General features: G+C 36.0%; 1 protein-coding gene across 1 annotated transcript in view; it reads left to right on the top strand.

Annotated features, from left to right (window-relative positions):
* The first annotated feature begins 263 nt into the window (after window positions 1–263).
* The window catches only part of VIRMA (vir like m6A methyltransferase associated), a 55499-nt gene continuing 37308 nt past the window's right edge, over window positions 264–18454 (top strand). The window contains exons 1-5 of the mRNA XM_033126168.1: window positions 264–579; window positions 4964–5079; window positions 9354–9440; window positions 10519–10567; window positions 12484–12652. Coding sequence (XP_032982059.1) covers window positions 517–579; window positions 4964–5079; window positions 9354–9440; window positions 10519–10567; window positions 12484–12652 — 484 coding nt within the window. The 5' untranslated portion in view covers window positions 264–516. The remainder of the gene's footprint in view (window positions 580–4963; window positions 5080–9353; window positions 9441–10518; window positions 10568–12483; window positions 12653–18454) is intronic.

Raw genomic sequence — 18454 nt, 5'->3', positions numbered from 1 at the left:
GGAAAAACTGTCTGCTTGCTGGCGGTTTCACTGGGTATCCAGAGCCGGCAGCTTTCCCCACTCCTCCACCTCTTCAAAACCTGCTCGACACTCCGCCACTCCGAGGCCATTGCGGCTTTGTAACGCGGTAGAATAACAGAGTTTGGACCACTGGAGTCACCGTAGTCCTCCCCTCTTCTCCCTCCACCTCTTCGGTGCTTCGAGGGAGCCCTCCGCCGCGCTGGAGTAGGCGGGGCCGGCGACTTCGGGAAGTACCGCGCTTCGGGATAGGCCAAGGCTTGAGGCACTAGCGCTCCGGTCTCCGGAAGTGCTGCTGTCTCTCTCTGTCTTTCTGTCTCTCTGTCTCTGTCTCTCTGTCTCTCCCTCCCTCTCTTTCCCCCTCCCCTCCCCCTCTCCCTCTCCCTCTCCGTCTCCCTCTCTCTCACTCTCTGTCTATCTCTCTGTCTCCTGAGCCGCAGTCGCTGAGGTTGGACGGCTGCCCCGGAAGTCCTCCCCCTTTCCCCTCCCGTGGCAAACATGGCGGTGGACTCAGCGATGGAGCTGTTATTTTTAGATACTTTTAAGCACCCGAACGCTGAGGTAAGTCTTCACTATTTGATTCTGACCCTGCTTCTCGACTTTGGTACCCTTACAAAAAAATCCTTAGGCGTGCTTCCACTTTTCTTCCTGCCGGTTGCCGCTTTAATTCCTCACATACACCCCCCCTCCCTCCCAGCAGTGTGTGGGTACTGCGTCTGAGGGAGGGCAACGGTGGCCCCCACATTTCTCTGCGTTGTTACCTCAGGCTCCCGCCTCTTTGGTTGAGGTGGCTGCTCAGCTTGTTTTGCTCTCCCCCTCCCCCCTTCAGCTTTAGGCCTTGAAATGATCTTGGTTCTCAGGTGTACCTCAGGGGGTGTTTGGGAAGGGTCCTCAGACCGCTTGTGTTTGACAGTAGTGCAGGTAACCGATCAGCTCACCTTGGCTTCGTGGTTCCTAACTCCCTTCTACTAGGTCCATTTCCTAACGGGAGTTGGGTTGCCCAGATGTGGCACTCATTCGGTTTAGGATTGCGGCGTTCTCCAGTTTGCCCTGAAACTTTAATACTTACCTCCTGGAAAGATTTCACTCATTAGGACATGAAATACTTACATGGAACGGCTTTTGCGTGGAGAATACCTGCGAGGAGGGGAAAATTGAGAGAATTGTAGTCAAACTATAAAGCACTGTAGTATTGTCGTTTTGAGGGGCGAGGGTGGGGAATTGTGGAGTAATCGTTCGGTAATAATCTGAGCGGCCCTGAACATATATGACTGGCTCTGCGGTATGTAAATTGAATGTAGCTAAATAGCTATGAGTTCTCGAAAGCCGGTCAAAAATGAACATTAAGAAAGTCCACAGAGAAATTAAAGAAACCTCAGAACCCACACATTTTCTTTCAGTGTAGACTTAATCATTTTAGAGAACTATTCTTTCCTTGGAGATAGTGATAATAGTGGGTAGTGGTTGTATCTTAATGCTTTACTTGACAAAATAAAAAAATGTCAACGTTGGTCTTCTAGTTACTTTAATGAGTGGTTTATAGGTGTATAAAAATAAAATGTTTGGAAACTTTAGCATGTCTTACTAACAATGAATTAATTTGTTGTCTCGCATTTCATGTAGGTCAATTAGCTCTTTGTTCAATGACCATACTTTTCTGGCTGTAATTCCACCTAGGCTTTAGAAAACTCACAATGGAGGCCGTAGTTGGATCAGAACAAACCTGTCATGTGTACAGAAATAGAGAACAGTTAAAAATGAAAGAAAGAAGCATATGATGAATTAGTAGTATTTTAGTTTAGGAAAATTAGCATTCATTCACTTATATATTTAAGAATCTGGTATTTCTTTATTCATTCTTAGACAAACATTGAGGACCATGAGAGGATAGGAACAGTATCCTGGCAATGTTTGGGGAAGGCTTAGTAGAGATCACATTTGAACTGAGTCCTGAAGGAGAAGTGGGAATTTATAGGGGGATATGGATTTTTTTTAAAAAAAATTTTAGTTCTGGATCCTGATTTCCTGGAACCTTTTCCTGTATCTGAAGCCTATTTTTAAAAATTTATTATTTTATTTGTCAATTACAGTTGGCAGTTTATTTTATATTTGTTTTAGGTGTACAGCATAGTGGTTGGACATTTATATAATTTATGACGTGATCCTCCCATTAGTCTAGTATCCACCTGGCACTATACTTAGTTATTACAATGTTATTTTTTGACTTGGGAGGGATATGGATTATTGAGATGTTTTGTTTTAAAGGAGTTTATAACTAAGTATTGGAGAGTAGGTCTACAACATTATGATTCAAGTTAGAATGTGATGAGTGCATAAAGAGACAGAATGCCCATCACTTTCTGACATACTAGGACCCCAGTTGGTATTTATTTAGCCCCCTTTTGTTGGTACAAATAAAGGTTGTGTGATTTCCGAGGAGAGATCTTTATTTGAGAGCATTAGGAAAGACTTCATCAAGGCAGTTGGCATCTCAACTTGATCTTTGGTGGAAGAGGGTATGTTCCACAGTAGTAGACAGGAAAGGAGGATATTCTCTTGGAATAGTCAGTCTTCTGTAGTGTATGCGAAAGTAGCAGTGCGAAGTGGCACCTGAAAGGTGGTTCCAAGCCAGGTCATAGAATTCCTTGATGCTCAACAGAGGAGTACAGACTTTATTTTGTAGGAAATGGGTAGTTTTTGAGCAGAGTTCAGTTTTGGACTTGCTGAGTTTGTAGTGCCAGAGGAACATTCAAATGGGGATATCCAGTTGGCAGTTTGATATAGTGGTTTGGGGCTCCGGAGAGATGTTCGAGGTGGAGATAAGGATTTGAAGTCGACCTCTGGCAGTGGATGAAAATCTTATTTCTTGTAATTTTATTTATTGTACTTAGCTACTCTGCTCTACTTCCCTCTCCCATTTTGCCCTCTCGACATGGTGAACTGTGCTTACAATTACTTGACCCTTCCAAGTTCTTGTTTGCTTTCCTTTTGTGCATGTTTCTTCCTTTGTCTGGAAAGCTCTTCCTTCTCTTTCTCTTCCACTGATTCTTGTTTTCCTTGCAGACTTAATTAGCTCAGGTGCTACTTCCCAGACACTCTTTTCCCCCCATAAATATTTGCTCACAATCAGAGTTAGGTAAATACTTCTCTGAATTTTCAGTTTTCTGTGTGAGTCTGTGTTACAGCAATTTATCTTTCTGTCTACCCCAATAGATTGTTCCTTAATGGCAGAGACTATGTCTTGTCTTTGTATCCACAGGACCTAGCATACCTTGGAACATAATATACTTTTAATAAATGTTTAGAAATAATTGTTGAATAAAAGTGGTAGTGCCTAATACAGAAACTCTTCTACTTACAAGCAGAATATTTTAAAAGGCTGTTTGTAAAATCTAAAGTTCATTTTTGTAGGTCCACAATGACTATACCCTAATTACTACTAATACCATTAATTAATTAATTAATTGAAGGCGTGGTGGAGGAGGATAGAATTGATAAACTTTTCTTCTAAAGTTCCTTTGTAGATACTAATGAGACTTTATAGCCATGTACCACGGAGCTTCTATGTATAGTCATGAGCTGCATAACAACATTTCATTCAACAATGAACTGGATATATGATAGCGGTCCCATAGATTATAATGGAGCTGAAAATTTCCTTTGTCTAGTGTCATAGCTGTTGTAATGTCCTAGTGCAACTCATTACTCACGGGTTTGTGGTAACACTGATGTAAACAAACCTACTGTGCTGCCAATCATATGAAAGTTTAGCACTTAAAATTATGTATAGTATATAATACTTGGTAATAATCAATGACCGTGTTATTGGTTTATGTATTTATGATACTGTACACATTTTAGGAAAGACTAATTTGAACAGTTTTTTGGTCTGTTGATATGCATGATATTCTTCTCAGCTTCAAGAGAGGCTCAAGATTTGGTCCTTCTAGATGCAAATAGCGTGAACCATTCTTATTGTGAACTTTGACCACTAGATAATGATCAGGCTGGCTGAACTGCTAAGAAAAGCAGTCCAAAAGCAATGTGAAATTTTATTTTTAAATTATTGATCACAAGAGCTTCATTTGTTTGATTCTGTGTCATATAATACAAAAAAAATAAGTATACAGTAAATGTATGCTATCCATTTCTTTTATTATGATAAACTCTTAGTTTGTGGATTTTTCTTTTTTTAAATTTCAGAGAGGGTTTACCTCAACTATTCAATACCTAAATTGCTTCCCTTGATCTTTTGATTAGTTGGTATGTTTAGTAGGTTAAGTTAATTTAAGTACAGATCCACAATCCATTATCTGAATTCCATATTTAGAATTCAGGAATTCTAAAATGGCAGAAAAACCTACCCTGAATTCATTTGGCCATGCAATCTGATTTGAACTGACATGATGGTAGTTAATGATCTTTATTTATAGTGGGAATGTTTGTTTATACATGTGACTGCAGAAATATTGTTTTCCTTACAAGATACATGTGACTGCCTCAGAAACCATTGAGTGTGTTAAGTGTTATAATACGTAGTATTTGTATCATATTACCTTTCTAAAAATCTAAAAAGTCAGGAATCTAAAAGGCATCTGGCTCTAGAGGTTTCCAATAAGGGATTGTAGGTCTGTATTGGCCTAAGCAGAACATCAGCGAGGTGAATTGCAGAAAATATTATTACACAAATGGGGAGATTTGACTAGGTATATTTTATCTTCAGCTATTTTATAAAAGAGTGCTTTACACAGCGTTGTAAATAATATAATAGCACTGTTTTAAAGATACAGAGTTTAAGATTATTTGTGACAGTCAGAGTAAAGAGTAAAGATACAGAGTTTAAGATTATTTGTGACATTCTGAATGCAACAAATTGAAGATGAGTAAATTTTGAATAGACAGAGTGTTTGCTTACAGTATGTCTCTCCCTCCCCCCTTTTTAAAGCAAAGTTCTCATATAGATGTGGTTCGTTTTCCATGTGTGGTTTATATCAATGAAGTCCGAGTCATACCCCCAGGAGTAAGAGCCCATAGCAGCCTGCCTGACAGTAGAGCATATGGGTAAGTCAGCATTCTTTTTAAAAGTATTGTGACTGAAGATTGTCCCAGAAACATATTCTTAAATGAAAGGTAATATTTTGTAAGTAAAAAAAGTATTTTATAAGTAAAAAAAAAAACACCCTAAAACTTTATTCAGTTTTAGTTATGTTGCATTGTAAATTAACTCTAGGTGTTCTATATAATCCACATATCATCATAAACTTAAAAAGAGTAATTATTTGATCTAAGTACTAGATTAAATTTTTCTTTCTTTGTTCCTTTTTTTATTTAATAAGTGGAAATAGGTTTATATTCGCCAAAATATTCTAGGGTGGCATAATATAGTAGATAAGTATTTTTAACTTTTTTCCTTGAAAATAAATAAGAATGTCTGAATATTTAGAAGTATATCTTTTATTATGTTACTACATTTTAATTACACTGTTTTATAGTAATAAGTATTCATGTCTTATTTATGATCTTTTAAACTGATACATGTGTCTTTTAAAAAATAGTATCTTCACATTAGCTATTAGTTGTACTTAGCAAGTTGTTATTTGATGCTTTATCTTTCTTAGGCTCTGTGGCAAAATGTAAGACATGGTCACTGACATGGAGTTATTGATAACTATAAAAACTGACATAAAACAGGAATTTGATCTTGGTTGTAACTTGAATAATATTTTCTTTTGATTTTAATTACATGAATTGAAGATATAAACTAAGATTTGGTTGTGGAAACATGAATATATATGTAGTAAATATATCTATGTGAGTTTTTAGCATATAGCCTAGGTTTTAATCTTATATATCAGTACCACATTTCATTATGTGCATGCTGTGATAGCTCATTTTCTATTATGTAAAAGAGTTAAATCAGCTATTTAGTGTTGAGTGTTGTGGTACAAAGTTAAGTGCTCATTTCTTTATAATTGTGAAAAGTAGTTGGTTATTTATAGAATCAGATAAAAAAATCTTCAAATGTTTTTAGGTCACTCAAAAAAAAGTAAAACAAAAGCAATAAGAATGTTTAATGTTTATAATGATAAATCATTATGATTGACTTCATATCTTTTTTCCATGTTTAAGGAAATAGAAACTCACGTTTTCCTATAATTTCTTCCTACTTTTCCTATAAACGGAGATGCGTATAGAATGGGAAAAATGGAGTAATTTTAGTGTATCTAGCAGTTTTCTCAAATTGTACTGCTTTTGGTCCAGAAAGGTCTGTTAGCTATTGCTGCATAACAAAAATACAGCAAATTTTGCAGCCTAAAACAGTAAAACATTTATTATCTCACACTGTTTCTGAGGGTCAGGAACCTGGTAGCATCCACGTTGGCTCAAGTTTTGTCATGAGGTTAAAGCTAAGACACGGGCCCGGCTGCAGTCTCAGATTTTTTTTTTTTAAATTTTATTTTTTAAATTTATTGGGGTGACAATTGTTAGTAAAATTACATAGATTTCAGGTGTGCAATTCTGTATCACATCATCCATAAATCACACTGTGTGTTCATCACCCAGTGCAGTCTCAGATTTGACTGAGGTTGGAGATTTTGCTTAGAATTAGAAGCTCACTCACATGGCTGTTGGCTGGAGACTTCAGTTCCATGTCAGGAGATCTTCTTATATGGAGTGCTCATTTCACAACATGGATTCCTCTAGAGTGAGTGATCCAAGAGGGAGAGACCCTACCCAAAAACGGAAGCCACAGTCAGTGTGTTTTATAACTTACTATCAGAAGTGACATGCTGTCGCTTTTATCATATTATTATATTATATTTTATTATATATATATTGGTTACATATTCTACTGGTACAGTGTGGGAGGGAATTATATAAGGAGGTGAATATCAGGATCTTTGGGGGCCATTTTGGAGGCCAGCTACCACAGCAGGCCAAATGAATCTCTACCAATAGCTAGTTGCAATGGGTAAGAGTATTTGTTACATTTTCCCTCTTATCTTTCTCTTTTTTCTTAGCCATTCTTGGGGGTGAATGGTTGTTCGAGTTTTAATAATTCCAAATGTGAAATTGTCAGAAACAACGTTATACACAATATGTTACAAAAAAATAAAGTATTAATTCAGTAACACAGATGTAAGATGTCAGGAAGGGAAGCCTGACATCTCAAGGTTGAAAGTAATGCTAGAGATCAAATGATATTTGTGCAGCATACTTTAAAGTTTTTCTCATTATAAAATTCAGAAATGTAATTAAAATCTCTTAATCCCTCCATACTGAGAGAATCCTAACATTTGATCCTAACATTTTTAAATTTATATTGTGTGTTTGTGTATGTGTTTAGTTATTTTTTGTAACTATTATACCTTATACAAAGTTAGGTTTGAGTCAACAAGTTTTAAGATGAAAGTCTAGTACAGTCATATTACCATTGATTCTTTAAATTGCCTTTCAGTGACCAGGAGCTGAATCTTTGGTACATCAAAAGTAAAGAATTTACATTTCAGCCCTTTTCCTTTTCTTTGAGATATTGGAGGCCAGGGTCTAGTTTGAAGAACAAGGATGGGAGGGAGAGACTAGAGTTGTTGAGCACATAATAGTTGAATTCGGGTAAGGTAAATATATGGTGCTACTCTGACCCCGTTGTATACTGTTCTGTCTGTTCCTTTATTTCATTTAACATTCTGTCAGGAATACTTTCACATCATTCACTTTTATTTGAAAATGTGATTTCTAATGGCTGCATAATCTAATGAATGACTTACAAGGTTGGACCATTAAGTTTGCGAACTTATCCTAGAAAAAATGCTGCATACCTCATTGCTGAATATCGCTATGGTCACCTTCGAAGTACTCCCGTTGGGAAGCTATGCACTGACACCAGCGTCTAGTCCACCCTCAAAGCAATTGTGGAACTCTTTTTCTAGAATGGCCATCAGAGCTGTCATCATATTACCCTTGATGTTCTGAATGTCATTAAAATGTCTTCCTTTGAATATTTCCTTTACCTTCGGGTAAAGAAAGAAGTCATTGGGGGCCAGATCAGGTGAGTAGGGAGGGTGTTCCAATACAGTTATTTGTTTACTGGCTAAAAACTCCCTCACAGACAGTGCCATGTGAGCTGGTGCATTGTCGTGATGCAAGAGCCATGAATTGTTGGCAAAAAGTTCAGGTCGTCTAACTTTTTCACGCAGCCTTTTCTGCACTTCCAAATAGTAAACTTGGTTAACTGTTTTGTCCAATTGGTACAAATTCATAATGAATAATCCCTCTGATATCAAAAAAAGTTAGCAACATCGTTGCAACAAGTTCGGGAACTTAATTGTCAGACCTCGTATTGTAATTTATTTGGCTAGTTCCTCATGTGGGGACCATTAGATGGTTTTTAGTTTTCAAATTGCAAGTAATAGTATCATGGACATCCTCTTGAAAGAAATCTTGGTTTGCATGTCAGTGTTTCCATAGAAACACTTTCTAGAAAAAAGTATTTCGGGATCAAATGGTGTGAACGTTTTCTCAGTCTCCTGAATTTTATTGCCATATTATCTTTCAGAATGATTATACACCTGTTTGTACGCTTACCAGAAGTGCATGAGAGAATCTCTATGATAGTACTTTGGGCATTACACTTTTTACCGTTTGGATTTTTTATAAATAAACAACAAAGCATGCAGTGTTTAAAAATCAAGATTTTAGTTGAGCCTAGGGAATTTCAGCTAAATGTGAAATATATGTCAAGTGTAGCAAGATTTCATTCTAATGCAAATTAAATAGATTTAATCTTTATATAAATCTACCAAAAAACAAAAATATTTGTGTAAATTGTGGCTATATAAATTTCAGTTTAGGGTTTAAGTCACAGTTTAGTGCTCTGATGCTAAAATTATTATAGTTTTGTATTAATGTGAATTAAGTGGAAATCAAATTGTAATTGTAATATACAACTTGAAGTTAACTTCTGATTCTTTTTGCTAATGAAAGAAAATGATGTAAAGAATTATAAAATTTGATATCAAAATTAATTAGAATTTATCTTTAAACTGCATTAAAATTTTTAAATTTTTAGGTGATTTAGAACGGTCCAAGTAGCAGGCAAATGATACTTGATGATTAAAATTGTTTCAGTAATACTCCAAGTAAATAGTTGAGAATTGGATGTGAATAAAATTACAGGAAATAATTACAATCAACTGTATATTTTTGTTATTTAAATCTTAGGACTATTATATTTTAATTCTAGAATTGATTTTAAATTTATATTTTCTTTTTTTGTTTTAATTTAGGGACTGTTTATTGCAAAGGCTGATGTTTCATCTTTGTTTCATTCACAGGGAGACATCTCCGCACACATTTCAATTAGACTTATTCTTTAACAATGTAAGCAAACCAAGTGCCCCAGTTTTCGATAGGTTGGGAAGGTATGTACCTACTAGGTAATTTCATCAGAAACTCATGAGTTAGTAAGGAAATCTTTTTATTCTTTCGGTGGGAGAAAGGATATATGTGGTGATAGACCCAAGACCTCAGGGTTTAATTTTATCAATTGGCAGTATTAAAGAAATGTCAAGCTCCTAAGAAGATGTTGAGTTTATTTACAAAACAGAATTTTAGATGTGTTAAACATTAGCCATTTTTTGTTTGCTTCTTATGGGTGTATGCATTTCTTGTACATATCACATGATTTTATAATAACCTAATTTGGAAAAGATTGCTTTTCGATTCTTAAAACTATATAAACACGTTGAGAGCTAATGTTTTGTCTGTGTCTTTTATATTATACAACTGCATAATTTAAAATTCCATAGTTATGGTTTGTAAAATGAGAATTTTGTTAATAGATACCTCTGTTTTGGATTGTTTAACACATGCTAGGTATTATTAAAACTAGTTGTTTTGATAGCTACAGAATAATTGACCATTAAGTGGGTTTATGTCAAATTCATTCATAAAATAAAAAATTTAAAAGGCTGCTTAAAAATGGAAAAATTTCTATCCCTATCAGGGATTAAGTTTTTTAGACATCACTTCTTCTTTCATTGATTCTTCATTTATTATTAAATTATACTGATAATTTAACTCTTTAAAAAATTAAGGGAACCTAGATAATCCAAAGCAGCTAATTTTTAATGTTATAAAATGTTTTTCTTATGCTATTACGTACTTGATAAAAATAGGTGTTTTTCTTTAATTTTGGTCCCAGTACAGTACGTTTTTTGAAAACTGTAATGCATGGTTCTCTACTCTGGCTGTGTATTAGTATTACTTGGGGGGATTTTATAAAAATACTGATATGTACTCTCACCCCAAATGAATTATATCAGAATCTCTGGGGGGTTTGGTTTTATACTTTTTAAAATAACACGGGGGGGGGGGCAAATTTAACTCAAACTTTGCACTTCATTAAATCAGAAATGAATCTAGAATCTAGAAAGACTTCTTTATGAACTGTGGTGTTCACTGTTTGAGCCTATATATTTATTCCTACTCTTTTGGCAGCCTGGAATATGACGAGAATACTTCCATTATCTTCAGACCCAACTCAAAGGTAATAACAGAAATCAGTTTTCAACTTGTTACTACTGTTTATTTTTACCTCCATTCAGAGTTTTTGATCCAAATAAACCAGTGATGCAGAATGTCAGCGTGTTTGGTTCTAGTTCTGCAGAATAGCATCATTTTTCTGATTCCTCTTCTATCCAGAAATGGTTTGTTTATTTATTTATTTATTTAAATACATTTTATTGGGGAATATTAGGGAACAGTGTGTTTCTCCAGGGCTCATCAGCTCCAAGTTGCTGTCCTTCAATCTAGTTGTGGAGGGTGCAGCTCACTGGCCCATGTGGGAATCGAACTGGCAATCCTGTTCAGAGCTCGTGCTCTAACCAACTGAGCCATCCGGCCGCCCCTCCGGAAGCTCAGCGGCAGCTCGTTGCCTTCAGTCTAGTTGTGGAGGGCACAGCTCACTGGCCCATGTGGGAATCGAACCGGCAACCCTGTTCAGAGCTCATGTTCTAATCAACTCAGCCATCTGGCTGCCCCAATCCAGAAGTGTTTTAAAATGGAGCAAAAACATTGTAATGTCATTTTCTACCTAGGTAGCTCTTTCTTCACATTTTATCCTTGAGTCAGGAAGAGGTCAGCATCTGTGCTTTCCCTTCATTTCATTTAGGTGGGCAAGTTCAGAAGATGACAGGCAGATAAATTATTAGACGCTAGTGTGCCTTAGTAAAGTTTTCCTAAGAAGTACATATTTCATATTTCTTCCTTTCATATCAAAGTGTGCTTTTTTTCCTTGATGTACCAAATTCCATTCTAGAAGCATCTAAAAGATCTGAATCATGGAAGATCTGAAGCCCCAAAATAATTGTGATCTAGTATAGGACTACTCAGCCTGCTGTTTGTTTTTGGTGGAGTATAAGTATTTAATCCTCACTATCCTGTTTCAGTTTCTCTCCTCATCTTCCTTCCAATGGGATTTCTGTCAATCCCTGGGCATAGTCTTTGAGCCTTTCTTCTGGTCCCCCGTTTCCATTAACTAAAATTTGCTTGAGTTAGCAAGGAGAATAATTTCTTCCTTATTTTGCCTTTAGAAGGAGTCCTATTAACACTTATTACTTGGTCTTTACCCAACATGGTAGATTGGAAAGAGAACTCAGAAGTCAGTGCTTTTGTTTCTAGTCCAGGTTCTTCTACTGACATGCCAATTTTCTTATCGATAATATTTATCCTCACTACGTCTCATAGTTATTGTGAAGATAGAGGAATTAATGTAGATAAGTTCTGAAAAAAGTTATTTTTATAAGGAAATACTGAGGGTTAATGGCATTGATAAAATCTTTGATCTTTTTAGGAGAAAGTTTCTTTGCAAAAACAATTTTTTTAATGTTTCTGGTTACCCTTACTTTTTAATTACAATGTGGGTACATAAGATACACCTGTATGTTGAGTTGGACATGTAAAGAATGTTACACAATTTTTTTGATTTTAAAAATCTTGAGACTGATGTCTCCATGACCTCTGTACTACTGGGATTTAATTCATTAATTGGTAGTAATTCCCATTTAGTTTCATTCTCATTACTCTTCTCTTGGTTAGGAATCTGATTATGCTTTTTGAACAGGGATAAAATAAAGGACTGGGGAGATGTATCCTTGAGATAGATTTAAGTTTGGTAACTCTGGAGAGCCGTATAAAAGCTGTGCCTCTGGGTGAATTTCCACCAATACTGACCTTTGCATTTTCAGCACACTTTTAAAAATCTTAGTTGAACCACAAAGTAATTAATATCAGTTTACCTCTGGCATATTAAAATATTAAATTGAAAGATATTTTCCACTCACAAATCAGGTGAATCAGGTGATATTTCCAAAAATATTTTAATATTTTTTTTCCATTTAATATCAGTTTACTTCTGGCATATTAAAATATTAAATTGAAAGATATTTTCCACTCACAAATCAGGTGAATACTGATGGTTTGGTGCTAAGAGGCTGGTACAACTGTCTGACACTGGCAATATATGGATCAGTGGACAGAGTGATAAGTCATGACAGAGAATCTCCACCACCACCACCTCCACCTCCACCTCCTCCTCAGCCACAGTCAAGTTTGAAAAGGAATCCAAAACATGGTGAGAATTTTAAATTTGCTTTTGTCAGTGACACATGTTGGTTAGAACAGGAATAGGTAGCTCAAAGAGCTCTTCTATCTTTTGAACATTGTGTAAGACTTCAGAAGGCATCTGTCAATCTCCTATTCTTTCCTGTAAGAGTTTCTTTTTATGTTGAAGTGATTACATTTTATTTCCTTTTTCTACTTTCCTAGAATGCTTTTTAAATTGTCCTGAGATGTGTCTTTTTTGTTTGTTTTTAACTGGGGAATAGTGGGGAGCAGTGTGTTTTTCCAGCACCCATCAGTCGTTGTCCTTCAATCTAGTTGTGGAGGGTGCAGCCCAGCTCCAAGTCTAATCGCTGTTTTCAATCTTAGTTGTAGGGGGTGCAGCCCACACGAGTTATAGGGGGCACAGCCCACCATCCCATGCGGGAATTGAACCGGCAACCTTGTTAAAGAGTTTCCGCACTCTAACCGACTGAGCCATCCGGCCTCCCCTGAGATGTGTTTTTTAAAATTTCAATATGTAAATGATAATGTAATCCAATGGTTATTATTGTTTACTATCAAAGTTGTCTCTAAAATAATTGAAGAATAGGCAGTAAGTTTGGTATTATTATTTTGTGTTTGTTTATTTTATTTTTTTATTGTTTTTAAATTAGTTTCAGGTACACAAAACAATGTAATAGACATTTATCATTTATATCCTCACACTGTGTCAACCCCCCTCCCCCCATCCACTCTCTCTCTAACATCGCACACAGCCATTACATTTCCACCGTCTCTATTCCTAATGCTGTACTCCGCTTCTTGTGACTACACACTCTCTCTCTCTCTCTCTCTCTCTCTCTCTCTCTCTCTCTCTCTCTCTCTCTCTCTCTCTCTCTCTCTCGTAGTTGACATTCATTATTGTTCAGCTTCAGTTTCAGGTGCACAGTGCAGTGATCAGGCATCTACATCTTCCCTGAGGTGGTCTCCCTAATGAGACAAGTGTCCATCGGATACCCTACAAAATCTTTACAACATTATTGATTACATTCCCCAAATTAACGTTCGTAACCCCGTGGCAATCTTGTGGTTACTGACTGTGTTTTCTAATCCTCCCACCTTCCCCCTTATCCCCACACCCCCTCCCATCTAGCAACCCTTAGTTTTTCCTCTATGTCTCTGAAACTGTTTCTGACTAGTTCATTCATTTATTCTTTTCTTTAGATTCCACATATAAGTGAGATCATATGGTATTTGTCTTTGTCTGACTGACTTCACTTAACATAATGTTCTCTAGGTCCATCCATATTGTTGCAAATGGTAAGATTTCTTTCTTCTTTATGGCTGCGTAATACTCCATTGTATAAATGTACCACAGTTTCTTAATCCAGTCGTCGACCAATGGCCATTTCGGTTGTTTCCATGTCTTGGCTATTGTGTATAGTGCTGCAATAAACATAGGGGTGCATAAATTTTTTTGAATTAGAGTTTTGGATTTCTCCGGATAGATACTGAGGAGTGGAATTGCTGGATCATAAGGTAGTTCCATTTTCAGATTTTTGAGATACCTTCATACTGTTTTCCATAGTGGCTGCACCAATCTGCAATTTACTGCAATCCAACAGTGCACAAGCGTTTCCTTTTCTCCACATCCTCGCCAGCACTCGTTGTTTATTGATTTATTGATGATAGCCATTTTGACTGGGGTGAGGTGGTATCTCATTGTGGTTTTTATTTGCATTTCTCTAATGATTAGTGAAGTTGAGCATTTTTTACTATGTCTGCTAGCCATCTGTATGTCCTCTTTAGAAAAATGTCTCTTCATGTCCTCTGCCCATTTTTTTATTGGGTTGTTTTTTTTTTTTGGGAGTGGATTCGAGTGATTTTATAAATTTTGGATATTAACCCCTTATTGGATATATCATTGGCAAATATCTTCTCCCATTCAGTAGGATCTCTTTTTGTTTTATTGATGGTTTCCTTTGCTGTGAAAAAACTTTTTAGTTTGATGTAATCCTACATCTTTATTTTTTCTCTTCCCTTGCCTGAGGGGATATATCAGTAAAAATCTTTCTCCAGGAAATGTCTGTAAAGTTTCTTGCTATATTTTCTTCTAGGAATTTTATGGTTTCAGATCTTACATTTAAGTCTTTAAGCCATTTTGAATTTATTTTTGTATATGGTGTAAGGAGGCGGTCCAGCTTCGTTTTTCTGCATGTGTCTGTCCAGGTTTCCCAGCACCATTTATTGAATAGACTGTCTTTACCCCACCGTAAATTTTTGTTTCCATTGTCGTAGATTAAATGACCATATAGGCATGGATTTATTTCTAGGCTCTCTGTTCTGTTCCATTGATCTATGTGTCTGTTTTTATGCCAGTGTTTGGTATTATTTTTGGAATACTCATATTAATGGCATTTTTTCAGGAGTGCATTTCAAATTTGTTTAGATGTCTAAATTTTTGCTAATGCAGATTTTTCCACTTTTTGAGAACCTTTTGCCTATTAGCTGGAGATAAGAAAAATGAGAACTCCAGTAAATTTCAGTGGCTTTCCTTGTATAAAGGAGACACCTGTACTCCTGTGTCTCTTCTCCTTACTCCATTATTATTCACTGTAAGCTATTGAAATGAGACTCAGGAATACATTTTGGAATTATAATTGAGGTTAGTAAGAAAAAATATTTTATTTTACAATGAGCATTTTATGAGCACAAATAAAATGACCATTGTTTCTCGACATAATAGTGTGGTGTGTGCTCATTGTCTCAGGTGGTGGTCACACACTGTATTTTAATCTCCTATATCTTACCTGCTAAGCACAGTTCATCTTTCTTTTCTTTTTTCCTTTTAATCTTTTATTCTGCTGCGCTCATTTGTCTTTTATATCAAACTGTGAGTTCCTTGTGGGCAGAGTGTTTTTGTGTCTCTGGTTTTTCTTTTAAATAAAATTTATTTAAACTAAAAAAAATAAAATGGAGTTCACTCGTTTCTCCTACCCTTCACCTCCCCACATCTGGCAACCACCCGTCTATTTTATTTATGAGCTTTATTTAAAAACTTTTTTTGAAGATTTCACATATAAGAGATCACACAGTATTTGGCTCTGACTGATTTCACTTTAGTAAAATTCCCTTATGGTCCTTCCATGTTGTTGCAAATCACAAGATTTCATCCTTTTTTTAGGGCTAAATATTCCGTTGTGTAGATATACCACAATTTCTTTATTCATCTATCAGTGGACACTTAGGTTTCCATATCTTGGCTATTGTAGATAATGCTACAGTGAATAGGGAGGTGCATATATCTTTTCAAGTTAGTGTTTTCATTTTCTTTGGATAGATATCCAGAAGAGTAATTGCTGGGTTATATGGTAGTTCTATTTTTAATTTTTTAGGAAACTTCTTACTGTTTTCCATCGTGGGGGTGTAGCACTTTACATTCCCACAACAGTGCACATCCTTTTCTCCACATCCTTGCCAACACTTGTTATTTCTAGTCTTTCTAATAATAGCCATTCTAACAAGTGTGAGTTGGTATCTCATATTGGTTTTGATTTGCGTTTCCCTGATGAGATCTTCTGCCCATTTTTTAATGGATTGGTTGTTTTTTTGCTGTTGAGTTATATGAGCTCTTTATATATTTTGGATTTTTAGCCCCTTATCAAATATGTGATTTGCGAATAATTTCTCCCATTCAGTAGGTTGCCTTTTCATGTTGTTGAAAGCTTCCTTCGCTGTACAGAAGCTTTTAAATTTGATACAGTCTCACTTGTTCATTTTTGCCTTTGTTGCTTTTGCTTTTGTGTTAGATTCAAAATATCACCAAGACCTATGTCAAGGAGCTTACCACCCTACTTTTTTTTTTTTTTTAGGAGTTTTATGGTTTCAGGTCTTCCTTTCAAGTCTTTAATCCAATTGAGTTAATTTTTTTTTTAATTATGTTTTAAATTTATTGGGGTGACAATTGTTAGTAAAATTACATAGATTTCAGATGAGCAATTCTGTATCACATCATCTATAAATTACATTGTGTGTTCACCACCCAGAGTCAGTTCTCCTTCCATCACCATATATTTGATCCCCCTTACCCTCATCTCCCACCCCCCAACCCCCTTACCCTCTGGTAACCACTAAATTACGTTCCCCAGATTAATTTTCAAACCCCGTGGCCATCCTGTGGTCACCGACTGCCCTCCAATCCCCTCACCCTCCCCCCCACCCTTACCCCCCACCGCCCATCTAGCAACCCTCAGTTTTTCCTCTTTGTCTCCAAAACTGTTTCTGATTAGTTCATTCACTTATTCTTTTCTTTAGATTCCGCATATAAGTGAGATCATGTGGTACTTATCTTTCTCTGTCTGACTTATTTCACTTAACATAATGTTCTCTAGGTCCATCCATGTTGTTGCAAATGGTAAGATTTCTTTCTTCTTTATGGCTGCGTAATACTCCATTGTATAAATGTACCACAGTTTCTTAATCCAGTCATCTACCGATGGGCATTTTGGTTGTTTCCATGTCTTAGCTATTGTGTATAGTGCTGCAATAAACATAGGAGTGCATAAAGATTTTTGAATTGAAGTTTTGGATTTCTCCGGATAGATACCTAGGAGTGGAATTACTGGATCATAGGGTAGTTCCATTTTCAGATTTTTGAGATACCTCCATACTGTTTTCCACAGTGGCTGCACCAATCTGCAATCCCACCAACAGTGCACAAGGGTTCCCTTTTCTCCACATCCGCGCCAGCACTTGTTGTTTGTTGATTTATTGATGATAGCCATTTTGCAATTGAGTTAATTTTTGTGTATGGTGTAAGATAGTACAATTTCATTCTTTTGCGTTTTTCTGCCCTATTTTCCCAGCATCTTTTATTGAAAAGTCTGTACTTTCCCTTTGTATATTCTTGGCTCCTTTGTTGTAAATTAATTGATCATTTATGTAGATTTTTTTCTGGGCTCTCTGTTCTATTCCATTGATCTGTGTGTCTGTTTTTAGGCCAATATACTCTTTCTAATAACTATAGCTTCGTCATTCAGTTTGAAATCAGGAAGCGTGATACCTCCAGCTTTGTTCTTCTTTCTGAAGGTTGTTTTGGCTATTCTGGGTGTTTTGTAATTTCATATACATTTTAGGATTGCTTGTTCTATTTCTGTAAAAAATGCCATTGTAATTTTGAAAGGGATTTTATTGAATCTGTAGATTGCTTTGGGTGGTATGGACCTTTTAACAATATTATTCCAATCCATGTGCACAGAATATCTTGCCATTTATTTGTGTCTTCAGTTTCATTATGCATGTCATTTACCTCCTTGGTTAAGTTTATTCCTAGGTATTTTATTTTTGTATGGAAACCCAATTGATTTTTATATCCTCCAACTTGACTGAACTCATTTATTCTAATATTTTTTTCATGGAGTCTTTAGGGTTTTCTATTATAAATAGAAATATATGTCATCTGCAATAGAGTTTTGCTTCTTTCCAATTTGGAGGCGTTTTGTTTTCTTTTTCTTGCCCAATTGCTCTGGCTAGGACTTCCAATACTATGTTGAATAGAAGTGGTGAGAGTGTGCATCCTTGTATTGTTCCTGATCTTAGAGTAAAAGCTTTCAGCTTTTCACTGTTAAGTTGTGGGCTTGTCATATATGGCCTGTATTATGTTGAGGTACGTTCCCTCTGCCCCCCATTTTGTTGAGAGTTTTTAGTATAAATGGTTGTTGAATTTTGTCAAATATATCTTTTTCTGTATCTGTTGAGAGGATTATATGATTTTTATCCTTCATTTTGTTAGTGTTGTATTACAAAGACTGATCTGAGGGTGCTGAACCATCCT

Source organism: Rhinolophus ferrumequinum, chromosome 14 (assembly GCF_004115265.2).
Source record: "Rhinolophus ferrumequinum isolate MPI-CBG mRhiFer1 chromosome 14, mRhiFer1_v1.p, whole genome shotgun sequence".
In the NCBI taxonomy this organism is placed as follows: domain Eukaryota; kingdom Metazoa; phylum Chordata; class Mammalia; order Chiroptera; family Rhinolophidae; genus Rhinolophus; species Rhinolophus ferrumequinum.
The sequence above is the reverse complement of the archived record's forward strand: the minus strand, read 5'-3'. Positions and strand labels throughout refer to the sequence as shown.